We start from the raw sequence: 17,044 nt of genomic DNA, 5'->3' as shown, positions 1-17,044 counted from the left end.
TCGAGAATATCGGTGCACGATACGGGGGACTATCGATATATAATTTTTTTGTTTGTTTGTTTGTTTGTTTGTTTGTTTGTTCAATTGGCCTACCGTGAAAATGTATCTAATTAAAATTTAATTTTTTAAATAAATTTATACTGTGTTTTATATGATTATATATCTCTTGTCAATTTTATATATATATATATATATATTGATACAAGATTTAAATATATCTTTGAGCAAACTATAATATATTGAATTCTAGTGTTATATTTTCAAGTGCAAGCATTTGGTATTATTTATAATAAAATATAATATAGAATGTGTTTCATCTTAACATTTATACGTTTTCTAAACTTTATATGATTTTAATAAATATAATTTGAACATACAATATGAAAACACAGCATATAGATATAATTTATAAAAATCTGCGCATCTCGTCGACATTTTCTGAATTATAATTTTCTTTAAAGTTCTGAGATATAGCGTTGAAATTATATAAAATACGCATTAAAATTGCAACATGATGTGTTAAATCATTTTTGACATCTAATTTACATTATTTTATTTTATTTACTTTATTAATTTAATTTACTAGTTAATTTAATTTATATCTGTTATTGGAAAAATGGATATAATAAAAAAATAATATCCATTATTTGTGTTTCTATATTTTTATTGTGTTATAATTTATAAAGATACACGTAACACTAAACGTAAAATATAGACCTTTTTTTTCTATTTTAATCATTAAATGCAAACAACGTAAAATATGCAGACGCATACATAAATATTTTATAATTAAAAATGATTTTATATATATATATAAGCGACATACGAGTTTATGATTTAAAAATTTTAAAGTCAGAAAATCATTTACATTAATTAGCAAAGGAGAAGTATAAACATTTTATCACATTTTGAGATTGACTTATTCAGAGTATTTCATAAATTAATTCTTTTTTGTTACCTATATGGTGCTATATGCTAAAACTTAACTTCACAATTTTAGTATTTAGATTAAACAATAAAATAATTTTAAAAGTTCTTCGTTACATGACATTAAATATAATGATATATATATAATAATAATTATGAATCTGGCATATTAATCTGTATAAAATCTAGAAATTTGTTGCTTTCTGAATTTAAATAATTAAAATAATATTAATTAGAATAATATTAAGAAAATACCTTATTTGTCTGTGATAAAATGAGAAAAACTATGCTACGTACTTAATAAAATAAAATTTTAATGCAAATTTTTTTATAATTTCAAGAGACTTTAACTTATTATCTTGAATATAATTGTATTTATAAGTCTTTAGAGAGATTTTGATTAATTCAATTCTCTCATTCTCTTATAACCACATATTTATACAGTATGTTAAATATATTTCTGAAAAAATTAACTTATTTGATTAACATTAATTTCTTTGAATATATAAATCTCGATGATATTCCTTCAATGCTTAAAAGAATTGCCGATTTAAGCAAATATAAGATAAATAAATTTATTCTACAAATTTGAATTTTTTCCTCTAAAAAAGATTGATTGACTGAAGTTTTCATTTTCTTTCTAATATATATGTATTGTTTTACATTTAAATGCTATGTTTATATGATATATATATATATCATCAAATATCAAATTGATTCTCGAAATGAGAATCTATTACACGGTGTATATATATATACATATATATGTATATGTGTGTGAGTGTACAAATGTAACAATCTCTCTCTCTATTAGCGATGATAAAAATATTATTATAAATTGTTTCAATTAACGAATCGCACAAATCCGCCCGCGGATTCAATTATACCACAACATTGTGTTTAGTCGATTATCTCGATACTTTCATCAGGTACATCTTCTTCTTGCGCGTCCCTTAAATGATATTTACACACACAATAATTATATACGGCTTTATCATTACACTGTCATATTAATCACAACGTTACATATAATATCATATATATAGTATATGTCTCTGACAATTATTATTCGATATATATTTTTGTTGTCAAATATATAAACGAATTAAGTCACGTTTTGAATTTATGGAAAGAAATTAAAATAACTTATTTCACTTTTATAAAAAAAAAAAAATTCTTTTTCTAACTTACTAAATTTTATATACTTAACTTGACTGAAATATATATATATATATTATAATTAGCAAAATGTGTATTTAAAAGACATTTTTTTCGTCAACGGAGAATATCTACGAGTTATATTGAAACTTTCATATTCAATTTTTGGATAACAGAGTTCTGAAAATTAACTTCCTTTATACTTGACAAGAACAATATATATTACACAAACAAAAATGTATTTTATAAATTTAATCATATAAATTAAATCGCCTGTGTAATATGTGTGACATTGCAAAGTAAATAATATGCTATTATTTAAAATATAACGAATAGAATATAATATAATTTGTATTCTCGTATATCTTATCATATAAGATCTAATAATAACATATTCTGATGCATAAATGTAGATCGTGTTAAAGGGGTGCTCAAATATTTTATCTAATTTAATTATATTTGACAATTAACGTAACTACTATATATATATATATATGTGTGTGTGTGTGTGTGTGTGTGTGTGTGTGTGTGTGTGTGTGTCTCAAAAATATTATTGATATAAAACTGATATATTGGTAAAATTTATAAAATATTATTTGTTATTTTTATGTGTAATATATGTATATGTAATTTTTATTCCTATCACGCACACAACACACACACACACACACGTGAAATATAATTAAATCATAATAGAGAGGTATTACTGATTAATATAATATTTTTAAAATATTTCATGAGACATTAACAAATTTTTGAAGAAATATTTACTTTTAATAACTTATAGCTTGAAAACTATTAATATGTTTTTCACTGTACGTATATATTTAAGAAAAAAGTAGAATCCCTTTTTATTAAAAAAATTATACGTTATCTGATTTTTTAAGGCACGTGCTGTAATGTTAATACAAACGAGGTACGTGTATTTAATATATAAAGATTATCTGAGTTATAGAAGCGATTTTTGATAAAATAAATAATTTACAACAGCGTACTTCCGTGAATAAATCGAGTCAAAAAGTCCTTCAACATTTTATCGAACAGTCATCGAGATATCGTGAGGTAAGAATTGAAAAATTTGGCGGCGCGGCGTATGAATGTAATCTTCATAATACATTCGATTAAAGCCTAAAAATGTTTCTTACATACTATATATAGCGTAACTCTTATAATTAAATTATAACAACGTTAACAAAATATTTATCTTACAGTGTATCTAGATTTTCAAGTCTAGATCATATGTATCTAGGTTGTATATATATTGTACGTACCTAGACTTCTAAGCATGCATTTATATACATATACAAACATACATACATACATACATAATATATATAGATCAATGCGAGCCGGCAACACTTATTGTTAGATGTTTCCGTGATATAACGTGCGTTTAAAATATATTTTTTTTTTATTTGCCATATATATTTTATATCAATTTTACATTATAATACCTTAAGTAGTGCAAAACTTGATTTGAACTCTCTTTCTTTTATTAAAATTTTCTTCAATAAAGTATTGACTAAGAGTGAAGTAGCCGTTCGGGTATTGTACACAGTTGTTGTGAATTCAAATTGATTGTTCAATACAAATCCTATCTTCCAATAGCCAGTAATTTCCAACAAATATACATCTGTGTTTGTCGGTACGCATTGTCCTGTAAATTCTTTCTTAGAAGTAGACAAATTTCGCATTTTCATTATTTTGAAATCGATCCTTGAGAAATGTCATCCTGTTATAATACACATTCCTAATTATTTGGCTTTTTATATTTAGCAAATGTACGTATCTATTAATCATACTATTTAAGTAATAGATATTTATTCTAAGGAACCATATTAGCAATACACTTGTCGTTAAAAGACGCGGCGCGCGAGCGTATTAACTATCGACAAAGTTGTCGATAGAATCGAAAGTCCCAAACCTGAGGCTCTCTTTCGTACAACGTTAACAAGTGAAAAAAGTCTTCAATGATATTAAAAAAAAAGAAAAAAAAATCTCGCCTAGACTGGCATCTCACGCTTAAATATGAAGGTTCTGCTGATAACCTTCGACTTCGTTGTACATTTTCTTGATTGGATCCTTTGGCAAATAGTTGTTGACCGCGGGCGCAACTTTATTGTTGCCAATGCCATTGGCTAGATGCGCTGCGCCATTCTGCAGCATATGCACCGTTCCGTTTACAGTGCCGTTTTGATAAATGTGACCGTTTTGATGAATATGTTTCATATTGTTCAATATGCCGTTAGAGATGGCACCTACTCCTATGAACAAGAAAATAAAAAAATAAATATAAAGATATGTTAGCGCTAACACGAGAAAATGTCATGCACGCATATAGATATTAATGATTATTATTTATTATTGATACATTTTTGCTGGGGAAAAATCATCTCCAAATGAATCTGCTATTAGCAGGTGGTGCGATAAGTCTATGAAACTCTATATATATATATATATATATATATATATATATATTTATTTATTTATTTATATTAAATAATTATACCTTGAGCGGTAATTCCATTAATTCTTTTCGTCGCGTCGATGCCGTTTCCAATGTGATTAGACACGCCGTTGACCATCCGTTTGATAACATTGTTAGATGTGGCACGTTTATTTTGATCGATCACGGCGTGTATTCCGTTTGGGTGTCCCTCGATTGTCGGCATATCTGCATCACGGAGATTGTTCTCTTCCTCCTTACGACGTGCTCGATGCATCAGCTGATACAACGCAGCGGCAAAATCCTGCTGCACGCTAGGCACATCCGTATCTCCATCCACCTATTCGAAAGATAATAATTATATCGTATTTTGTACAAAAAAATTGAGTTTAGTCTTATTAATTTCTAAAGTAATCACGTGATTCTTTCTTTCCTATAACGGAAATAAATAAAATTCTCCCTAATGATCCCTAATGATAATATCTTTTCGCAGGAATTTCGACACAATGCCGTTTTACGTCAATCATCGCGTTGGTAAAATTATTACAAAGTAACATTTTAATATTATTAGAATCATTTATTACATACAATTATTAAACGATTGTCGTTATCCAGTGTTTTTAGCATGGGAAGAGACACCTCGCGAAAGAGCTCCAATCTTTTCCTAAATGCCGAAACACTGTCGTCCAGTCTTCCTCTCCCGAGTTGCAGCTTGGAGCAATCGAGTAGTACTAGCGGAGGCTCTTGCCCAAACTATTATTAATCATACGATTTATTAATGCTAAGCGATAATTATGATTTGTCGTTTCGAGCTGTGAAATGACGCGAATAATTTTACCTTGCTTTCGAATTCTTGCACTTGATTCAAGTCTCTCGGATATCCATCCATGACAATACCATCCGTGTCTCGATTGAGAAGAATCTGTTGCTCCACAAGCTGCATCACGATGTCATGCGGTACCATTTCACCCGAAACGATGGCGTCGTTCACAATCATATTCGACGATGCCATTGCTCTTAACAATTCCCCGATACTTATGTGTAGCCAGCCTGGCATATTGCGAACGGCTTGGGTGCAAAGAGCCGCCTTATTACTTCCAGGTCCACCTAACATATGATGTTTTACATGCGTCATGTGTAGGATAAGTATCACTAATGAGCTTCACGATTAATAGAGTAGCGAAGAAAAAAAAAAAGGAAGAAACATACGAATCAATTTGTCGATTACTTAATCAATTAATTGATTCCTATCATTTGAGCCTCGGTTTTATATTAAATTTTTATTATTAAAAACATGTTTAACACGATGCCTCGATTCCTATGATTGCGCGATCTTATAATTTGCATCAGACTTTTACCTATCACCCAGATAAATGCTGGTAATCCTTTTCTCGGTTTATTAGCGGTTTTTAATGGCGCGTTCGTGGGTACTGGGGACGACGTCATCATAGATGCTATGACTTGTTGCTTCGATAGCGGTGGACTCGTAATCGATTCTTTTCTCCTTTCCACTTCGACCTAAGAACGATAAAGCAGCGAAATGTCAGGTTGTTAATCGACAGAATCCGTTAAAGGACACTGTAAAATTTTAACGTACGCTTACCTTGGTTTCTAGAGATTGAGGTATATCTTGATCACGATTCTCGCCGCTTGACATGCCGAGAATTCTAAGAACAGCATCCCGAAAACTGACATAGACCTCACTCGGATTACGCTCTCCGTTCACCTATATATAAAAAATTTTTATTCCCCTTTATTATAAACGTGATAAATATATACAAATTTTCGAGAATAATTCATAAATTCAAGCTTGCGAATTATTATTATCGCCGTCGTAACATCAAATGAATTTGGAATGTATCAATAGGAAATTGTTTTACCTCAAGTAACATTCCACTTTGATCAAAATATTCCGCCACCGGCATGACATTCCTGTAAAAATTATGCAATTCCATTCTAGCCAATCCGATGATGACGTGACCGAGTTGAGCACCGAAATCAATTTGCCTCTCCAATACTTCTTGTCTCCACGATACAAGAATAACGCCATTGACGATTTTTATCTACAAATAATATTGCACGTGTACTGATCTTTAGATTGCTACATCTATTATTATTATTTTTTTTTTTTTTTAATATTCCGTAATTTAAGTTAGAAAAAATATAACACTGTAGTTTTTATTTATTTTTAATTAATAGGAATAGCTATCCATAAAAAATCAAACACTCACTTTTTCGGCATATTCCACTACGTCACGCATATTTCGCGGATATCCGCTTACAAGAAAAACTTTCGCTCCTGGGGACATTTTCATCTCGAGCATGAGCACTTCTGCGACAGTCTTACTGCTAAGTTGTCCAAAATCTTGCATATCTATACAATATAAATAATTGAAATACGCTATATTGCGTACGAATATATAAGCGTTTCACGCTTGGAAAGTATTTACAAAATATGATGTCGTTATTCGAATCAAAAGATTAAGACGATTAAATTTAATTTACATGCTCTTAGAAATCATGCGATATATAATTTACACGCACGCATATTCATTTATATATGTATAATAATTTCAATATTTATACGATTAATAATATACGACTATATATAAAGAAAAATTACAAACCATTCCCTAATGCATATTGTTGAAGAAGATCCATCATATTGATATGCGTTATTCCCTTTTTCTCTTGTATCAAATTGTCGCAATATGTCACCTTCCCACTACCAGGACCGCCTGTACGAGATAATCGTAGAATATCCCGAATAAAATCATTTTGTAAATAATACTTAATTCTAAATATTCAACGATATCAGATTCTTTCCGAGCCATTTGATCTCGCATAAAAATACAGATTCACGGAAACAATTTAAGATATAGATAACCCGATTATGCGTAGAAAGAGCAAAGTGATTGATACAAACCAAGGACAAATATAACAGGAACTTTTGGTATCTCGAATTTAACTGGACCAACATTTTGCTTCGGGAAATGTCCATCTGGTGGAGTCGCCAAAAGACCAGCCTCGCCTCGCCATCTTCCTGTAGCCCGAGCATCGTCTTCCTCGAACACCTGCGATCCATGTTGCTGATCTGAAATATGTTAATTTGTTACTTGATAAAAAGTACTACATTTTTATACGCGCCACAAAGATATACGATACATTTTTAACATAGAGATTTCCGCGTGTCATTCAAGACAATTTATTTATCTTAGAAGAAGATCCATCAATTCGACGAAGCCATTTTTTATTAAAATTTATTTTAATAATTTTATTTAATTTCATTTAATTTTATTTAAAATTATTGCTGAAAAATATTAGCGTATCACGTCTCTCTCTCTCTCTCATATTGACCAACAAAAAATTTCAATGGACATTTTTATTGACTTAGAATTAGAAAAACTTTGATTGCAGTTTCAATTAATGTTAAGCCTGTTTCCAATCATTACGACATATATTATATAAATAATAAAAAATGATGGCAGTTTCAAGTATCATTAAACAATTTACAAAAAAATCTAATTAGCATTCTACGATTATAAAGCTGATATATTACATTATGTAACGATGATGCTTGATATTACCTCACAATATTTTACATATTATGCTTTCCGCTTATCATTGTGTATGAAGCGGCTGCTATATCGATAACATAACTTTAGTCTATACATTTGATTAGCATTCTGCTGATTACGTTGCGTGACAAAGCCGAAGATAAAAGTGAACGTCATGATATAAAATATGTATTGTTGCACTTGGATGCATTATTCATTACGTGACGTATGTGACATCAATTTAATCACTTCGATTTATAAGTCGAATATTTACCATCTTAAATTTTATCGTATATATCGAATTCAGATTTGTTTTTATCTATGGCAAAGGAAACATTAAAAATCATCATATTCGGATGAGAGTATAATGTAAGGAAATCGTACAGAAAGATCGAACTCGGATATGCTTCTACTTAAACAAAATTCAAAATGTTGATCGATTTTTATAGATATGGAAATTGTTTACAAAATACTCGTATATGTAAAAAAAATTAATGCTTTCCACAAATAAAAATATTTAATATTCTTTTTGTTCTGTTATTTTAGAAATTAGAATGCATAAATAGACAGATAAATCTGTATTTTAATAGATAGATTTTTATCATTAATATTTGAAAATAAAAAAAGAACAAATAAAAATGCGTATACTCAAACTTGTATTGATTAATCGAAAAATATATGGAATTCATGGAATAATTTTATTTTATATCTAGTATAGAAAATAAAGGAATACCTAATAAAAAAAATAGAGATGATAAAAAATATCAGAGACGCCAAGTATTCCAAACTTTCTTAACGCAAGCATTGAATCTTTCTTCCGACAAAGAAATATTTATTCATTGATTATTAAAGACAGAGATATATTTTTGTGAAATAAAAAAAATTATTTAAAAAGTAATAATTGTTTATATTATCAATCTCAAATGTAATTTTACTATTAGAGATTAAACAGGTCGAAGAATATAATAAAAAAGATATTATATTGATTATATTGTGAGAATATATATTATTCTCTCTCTATACTTAATTACTTATATATATTATATATGTTATATTTTATATATTTTATTATATGTTATATGTTATATTTTTTATTATTATTTTAAAAAAGATATTTTTTTTATAGATATTTTTATATTAATTATATTTTATTAACTTTTTGTTATATATATATTTTATATATAATATAATCTTTTTTTTAACTAGGGACATTTTTTCGTGCCGAATATTATATGCTAATTTTCAAATTAGATTTTACTGCATATAACATTAATTACAATAGAAATATTCAATGTGTCTAATATGTCTATTTTTCAAATGATGTGTAAAAATGTGGAATTTTTAATTTTGCATTACTGATAATTTAATTCACGTATTAGAAGAAATCATACTATTATTCTATTTCTATTTATTCCATTAATTATACAAACATTGATTATATAAACTATACAGCAGATATATGCTGTGAATTGAATCGCGTGCGTATTCTCCGATAAGTTTATTGCGATGGCGAGGAAAGACTTTCTGACCGTATGACAATGTCACTTGTGCAATATCGATCGTGATAATATATTCGCGTTAATCGTAAATGTTATACATATATTTGATTTTGGAGAAAAATAATCTCTTATAACGGCATCCCATTTGTTTCAAATGGGAAAAAAAAAAATAAAAGTTTACAAAATTTTAAGATCACGTGTTTTTAAACGAAACCAGATTCATTTTTGAACAAATATTTTTTTTTCTTATATAAATCGGCCTCTCTCATTATTTTATATATAAAAATAGTAAGATTAAAATATCAAAAATATTATTTATTTATTATTTATTTGAGCTTAGTCCTTGCCTTTCGGCTTAGGACGAACTTCCGGTTACACAATTTTCTTCATCCACTCTGCGCTTATATATAAATTTCAATTTAAATTTAAACTTAGATTTGCCTTTAATAGGAACTCGATTAAATCTAGAATTAAAACTAAAACTAAAATTAAAACTAAAATTAAAATTAAAATTAAAATTAAAATCAAAATTAAAACCAAAATCAAATTCATAATTCAAATTCCAATTGACGCTGGGGCTATATAAAATAGAATTGGATAAACTTTACAATAAAATAAAATAAAATAAAATAAAATCAAGAATCAAAAACACAATCAAAATCAAAATAATAAATCAAAAAATATCAAAAATATTATAATTGCTAATTTATAACTTATAAGTTATAATTTATTATACTTATTTTTATTATATAATTTATTTATGCGTGACATAAAATATATAATGTTTTGATGTAATTTTACTTTATTTGCTTCCAATACAGGATAATAAATTAATTAAAACCTCCTTTTTTCAAACAAAGACATTTAATATTTCTAAAATACTTATTAAACTGAGATTCGCGTAATTATTAGATCAAAATTGAACTTTCGTTATATTATTTCGTGCGTTAAAAGATGGAAATATCTCGGATTATTCGACTAGAGAAGCTCATTGTGAAACGAAGGTCGCTAACTTACATACAGTAATAATTAGTTATTCGTGTACTAACCAGTGTCAAGGCAGATGCCCATAGTAAGTCGTTCGAGGACTGCCACAATCCTTCCACGGCCATTTACATTCACATGCTTCTGGCAAATGAATTCATCCCTGCTTCAACACACGTGAAGTTCTGAAGAATCATACGCAGCTTGTGACCTCACGAGACTTTCACATCAGTGACAATTATTCCGCGTTTTATCGCTCGACAATTTTTTAAATCGATATTTCGTAATCGAAAATTGTACTCGACAAATGTACACTAGTTTAATCGTCCAGGTTCGATCCGATTTTATCCGTGAAATTTAATTTTCTTCGCTACAAAGCGACGTCCTAATGACGGAGGCGTATGCACCTGCCACGTGTTGATTCGCGTCGAATCTATTCGACGCAACTTCCTCAATAAGCATTTGAGAATAAAACCAAGTAAAATCACTGTCCACATCGGACTTTCGGAAAATTTACCCGAGGAATCCACAACAAATCATTACAATCACCTTCATTTCAAATGTCATCATATATCATGCGCGACTCTTGGATAAGAACGAGGAAATTGCGAGCACCCTGAAAACCACATGTCGTCGATTTTACAATATATTATGTATGATTTGTGAAAAACTTTTCAATATTTGTCTTCAAATATATAACACATTATTCGTATATTGATATTTTTGTATTTGTGCGCACATAGTATATATGTTTTATCTTTGGAAAAGTTCAAATTGAAGCATGGCAGATTGACATTTTGATAACTGTTGTTAATTGTGTCAAACGAAAAAAAAAAAAAATTATGAAATTGCAGAAAAATCTTTGTTAGATCATTATAAAATAATAGATTATAAAATAAAAAATCAAGTGATTATGTATTAAACATTTTGAAATCGTTTTTAAAAAAAGAGAATGAAGCGTAAAAAAGGCACGTGAGAGAGAAAAAAAAATGAAAGAACTGTATCTTCTTTCTCTTGAATCAGAATATAAATTTTGCTTATAATATTTGTGATAAAAAAAATAAAATAAAATTATATGTATTCTTTTTGAATAACGTTAACAGGCGTTTTCATGAAGAAATCTTTACTCATCTCGTTTATACTAACATATTGGCAAAGCTAAAAGTATATCTAATCATTACAAAAGTTTTTAACAAGTAAGCAAATTATTTAACAATATATTTAATCGCCACATTTTTATCGTGTAACTTTTTTCATATTATACGTATATACGTATATAATCTACAATCTTTCGTCATAAAATAATCTGTTGTATGAGTATGATATTGTCAGATACTATATGTAAAGCTATACACGATTATATTTTTGACTTCTAAATGACAATGAAACGCAATCATCCAACTTTTTCCTATAACAACATACAGACTCTTGATTGCAATGTTAACGGGCTTTGCGTCGAAGCGTCTCTCTACATATATTTCGCGGAAACCTTCGATTTTTATAAAATACCCGGATTCTCCTCTATATAATAAAATTAGACTGCGAAATGTGAAATCTTTCATTGCATTCATTCCAAGGGCACGATACCGCGAATAGACATGGAACAGCAATTTAGCAGGAACGCGCAAAAATTGCAAGATCACGCTCGATCGAATTACCTTAAAGATGGGAATGCGATTGTTACATCGAGACCGATATAAATGGAGTGCCGAAAACTTTCGGGTTCAACGATCGATCTCTCATCGACAAAGATAAATTTCACACGTTTCCCTTTTTCAGTCGAGGGATCCAAATTCAACTCCAAGGATTGGAGAACACACTCCAGCTTCCCGTTCACCCGGAACTACCACCGGCTTTGCGTCGCGCGCGACAATACAAATGATTATGAGTCACGATGCTTTTGTGCAAGCGAGTTTTTACGCCCTTAGCTTTCTTATACAATACGCGCACGATAATGCTATAATGATTTGTCAGGAACGAATAGAGGTCGTGCTCGGGTAGTAAGAACCACTTGTCGTCATGGATACGGCGCAAGCGCCCGATTCTTTTATACCCTCGTGCATGTACTTTGCATATAGCCGGAATAATAAACGTGTGAATACGTGTGAGTGAAGCCACATGTATGTACGGGCGATGGGACGTAATGTGGAGGGTTCAATGTCAAGTTCCCCGCCGGCGTGACTGTTCTCGAACCGGGGGTTCGATGAGCAAGTGGCCAAGCGTGGAACGCGGATAATAATGCGTTCGAGTATCATTTGCTTAAATTTCGTCATTGCTACGTAATGTTAGATAATGTTGTACAATAAGAGAAAGAACTCATTAGTGTAAAAAAAAGAAAGCAATTTTTTTATTATTTCTTCATACCTATACGCTTCCTCTTTGAATTTTCATTCCTTTTCTACGTACTTGTCATTTTTCATAGCTTCGTATAGATCCAATCAACATGAAATAATTTACAACGCAAAACGTATCATTTTTAATGACCAGTAAAGTAGCTTATGATAATTTGCTTCATTGAATAGAAATAGATTGCCTTCTGACACGATACGTCTAAGAGTTCGCGGAGTTTGCGTCACTCTTTTATAATAAAATTCCTAATATGCGCGCTTATATATTTTTTTCATAGGATCTGTCAGAATAGCGACAGCTGCAGTGATATCTCGTCAGGGTATTATTAGGGAACAAGTACGTGTCAGGCATTTAACGCATAAGGCTAATACGAAATTTATGATCTCGTTTTACGATCGATCGAAGGAGGAATATATAAGGAACATAACAAGAGAAGGCATTCGCAATATAAAACAAGTTTAGGAACGTCTAAATTCTATATGTGTACCTCTATCTCTGTGCTTTCTCTATATCCGAGAATTAACTCTCGAATGTTTTTCAGCTCGAATTGTCATATCATCGACAAAGGTGGTCTTTCTAATATAAAAATTCGTCAATTGATAAAAAATTACAGCGCGATACCAGAAGCTATAATTCTTTTCTAACTTTATGAACTGTCTTAAATAACCGTCTTATTTTAATACATATTTTATTACATCATATAGATTTTTCAATATCTCTTTCACACACGTGCACACGTACATACGATAATTACGATTTTAATACCAATGTAAAAGAAGAAGAAAAATTGTTCGTACAAACTCGCAGTAAATTCTAAATTAAATTACCACTTAAAATTTATATCGTATCTTTTTATCGATTTCTCTACATCTAAATCTAACTGAATAATATATGCTACTATACGCGTTCCATTGTGTATATGCGATTACATTAAATGGTATAATTTTAGGAATTAAAACTTTTTTTTTTTTTTTTTTTTTTTTAAATTAAAAGAAAAGAAATAAGATAAATGAAAATATTTTGCATCACATTTATTTTGCTATAATTCAATATCCTCGGCAGTCGTGCCGAGCAAAGCGCAATTATATTTCCTTTTTCTTTCTTTTGATAAAATTAATAATATTTTTATATAAAATAAATCATTTTTCATTATCTTGCGTATAAGTATTAAAGTCGTCGCAAATTGAATAATTGATGAGATATTTCATACATTCCGTGCCAGTACTCAAAAGTTCAATATTCATGTCGATCGCATGATAAGCACAATATCAACATGAAGATTTAACGTTTGATTATTAATACGTTTTATCTTATAATTTCAATAATCTCGATTCTTATATATATATTTCCGTTCTACGTAAAATTTAATCAATGCAAATTCAACTCATCAAGATAATGTAATGAAAAAAAAAAAAAACCAATAAGAACTATATTAATATTTCTCAAGACACTTATGCTTATGGGCAACAGATATTCGATTTCCCGATCGAACACTGACGTATAAAATACTATATGCTGTATAATATCCATTATTTACTTTCCATAGATAATAGATAGTATCAATACATATAGATAATAAATCTCGATATGACACTTTTACAATCTTACAGATGTCTAAATAAGAGACGTTTTTAAATCATTTTTTTAGACATCTTTCAAATTGACACCTGCTTCTCTTTAATAAGATAATATATTATTTAATTTTTATACCATTATATTTAACTGATCTTCTAGTGGTTATTCGCAATATCTTCATTTATTTAAATCACAATATTTAATATAAAGATCAATTAATCTTTTGGGATTTATTTTTATTTGTAATCTATATATATCAATAATATTATTAGACATATCTTTAAAAAGGTAATATATATAATATAATATCATAATGAATAATTAATAATATATATATATATATAATTTGATGATATATAAAGAATATCTATGTAATTCGGTAGCAAGTAAAAATTAAAGATAAACGCTGATAAGAAAATTTATGACTGAAAATGTGCAGAATTAGGAAAAACATTAAATGACGTAGCTATTAAAATTGATGGAGAATTGATTGAACAAATGAATTAAATAAAATATTTGAGTGCGATTATAAATGGATGTTTTAATTTTAACAATGATATATATCTATGCATAATAAAAAAATTAATAAGAAAACATATTTTTGCAGAGTATAAAAAAGTCGTTCTCTTTCTATTCTTTAGTTTTTTGTCAGAGCGAGAGAGAGAGAGAGAGAGAGAGAGAGAGAGAGAGAGAGAGAATGTATTTTTTGTATGATAAAAACTTATATCTTTTCTGTATGTTCAAAAAAAAAAAAAAAAAAATATTAAAAATTACTTTAATAAACAATTTTATGTAATGTCGTATATATACAGAGATTCTAAGGATGTAAATATAAGAAGCAAGATAAAATTTATGCAAGATCACAGTTTTTGCATTTTATGCGCACATAAGTTTTTTTCATCAACAGAATCACAATATTTGCGATATTAATAAAAGCAAAATTCATTTATTATATAAGATGCGATTTTAAATCATTATCGCATTTTTTAATAATAAAATTGATTCCCAATGAGAAATATAGATCGAGAAAAATGTATATTAGATGTCTATGCATGTCTGATAGACATGTAATTGAATATTTTTTTCGATCTCCTATTTCTTAATGGGGTAAATCTTTAGGGAAGTAACAAATTTCTAAGCTGCACTATCTAACGTAATTAAATTATAAATATATATATGTTAATTATTACAAGGGCATATATAGATAAGTGTCATTTTCAAGGTATCACTTTAGCATAAAGTTCGCTAGCAACATAAGACCGATCGACTTGCCATGAATATTTAACAGTTACCTGTTATCGGTTCTGCTTCAAGAAATTATATGCTTATATAAAACCATCTAACCCACTTTACTGCGCTTGACTGAATGTATAGAAACGTATGTCGATTTAATTGGAACTTAACGAGAAACTGATGTCTTGTGACATATAACTATTTAGAATAACATATAGTAGTTTCATTCAAATAATACAAACCTAATATATTTCTTATTCATTTGATCACAATGACGTAATTTATAATATAGTCACTGTGATTTATATAAAAAATAAATAAAAAGTGACAAGATATCTTTGCAGAGAAAAGAAGAGATACTCTGCGCCAAGTGTTTTTCAAATTATAAATATTAAATAATAAAATTTTCGTTACTAATAAAAAACACACAGTTATAAAGTTCTATTAAATTGCCAGTAACATTTATATGATAATATATTAAACGATATGCAAGAGTAACATATTTTTTTCTTCCAATTTTCTTTTTAATAGAAAAGAGAAGCTCATTCAAAAGCTCGTTTAAAAGCATTTTCGTTCTCATACAACAAAATATTTTCTAGAATTCTCGATGGAAATGATTTGTTAAATAAATGAAAATACATTAAATATTTATTTGATATTATGCTTGCTTCTGTTTTGTAACAACGATAATGATGACGGTTTCATTAAGTATATATAAGTTAGTACATTATAGTGTACAAGAATACAGGATAAATTATTTCGTACGACAGGCTGACATATAGCTGGTTCAATCATAGAGTCTTGCATAATTCTATCTTTTCGAATTAGAAGTGACGTGGCCGCATTTCCATATATTAATATATCTATATTTTAATAATGTGATAGACAGAAATTCGTATGAGCATAATTATTCATTGCTTTGCCAATCATTAATTGAATTAGAATAAAGAAAATAGATTATAATTATATGCATCTAATATTTCTCGTATTTGTCCACTAAAGTATTAAATATTAAGATCTAAACGACAAAGAAAACATTAAAAAACAATTAGAATGTTTTACAGTCCACACGATCTAGAGAGAGAGAGAGAGAGAGAGAGAGAGAGAGAGAGAGAGAGAGAATTGGATAATAAATAAATCTCTAGATTTTATGCTTAGAATTGCCTAAATCGTAATTATAATAAATCGTAATTATAATTATTGATGCCTGGTATAGTATTATACTATTGTTCTGTCCTTGTATGTGTTACTCATCAAATGTCAAAACAGAACAATATTGGACGGAATCAATTTTAAATTACCCTTAGATATACATT

General features: G+C 28.6%; 1 protein-coding gene across 1 annotated transcript; it reads right to left on the bottom strand.

Moving 5' to 3' along the window:
* Positions 1-2,198: 2,198 nt before the first annotated feature.
* Positions 2,199-12,509, bottom strand: LOC138941193 (adenylate kinase isoenzyme 5). Its single transcript, XM_070310619.1, has 12 exons — positions 12,230-12,509; positions 10,637-11,187; positions 7,458-7,625; positions 7,159-7,269; positions 6,763-6,905; positions 6,412-6,594; positions 6,135-6,257; positions 5,890-6,049; positions 5,370-5,638; positions 5,120-5,284; positions 4,595-4,871; positions 2,199-4,349 (listed from the first exon to the last, which is right to left on the bottom strand). Exons 2-12 carry the CDS (start codon positions 10,656-10,658, stop codon positions 4,108-4,110), a joined length of 1,863 nt encoding a protein of 620 aa, XP_070166720.1. The 5' UTR covers positions 10,659-11,187; positions 12,230-12,509; the 3' UTR covers positions 2,199-4,107.
* Between the last annotated feature and the right edge of the window lie 4,535 nt (positions 12,510-17,044).

This window comes from Polyergus mexicanus, unplaced genomic scaffold (assembly GCF_030449975.1).
Source record: "Polyergus mexicanus isolate NDT 795.1 unplaced genomic scaffold, iyPolMexi1.0 SCAF_18, whole genome shotgun sequence".
Taxonomy (NCBI): domain Eukaryota; kingdom Metazoa; phylum Arthropoda; class Insecta; order Hymenoptera; family Formicidae; genus Polyergus; species Polyergus mexicanus.
Note: the sequence above shows the minus strand (reverse complement) of the source record. Positions and strands in the feature narration are given on the sequence as shown.

Bases quoted from the DNA above. Each gene is read 5' to 3' on its own strand.
- LOC138941193 (XM_070310619.1), bottom strand. From the start codon at position 10,658: ATGGGCATCTGCCTTGACACTG. The intron at 7,626-10,636 runs GTTAGTACACGA...AACATATTTCAG, and splicing joins GGGCATCTGCCTTGACACTG to ATCAGCAACATGGATCGCAG. The intron at 5,639-5,889 runs GTAAAAGTCTGA...ATCATATGTTAG, and splicing joins AGCATTTATCTGGGTGATAG to GTGGACCTGGAAGTAATAAG.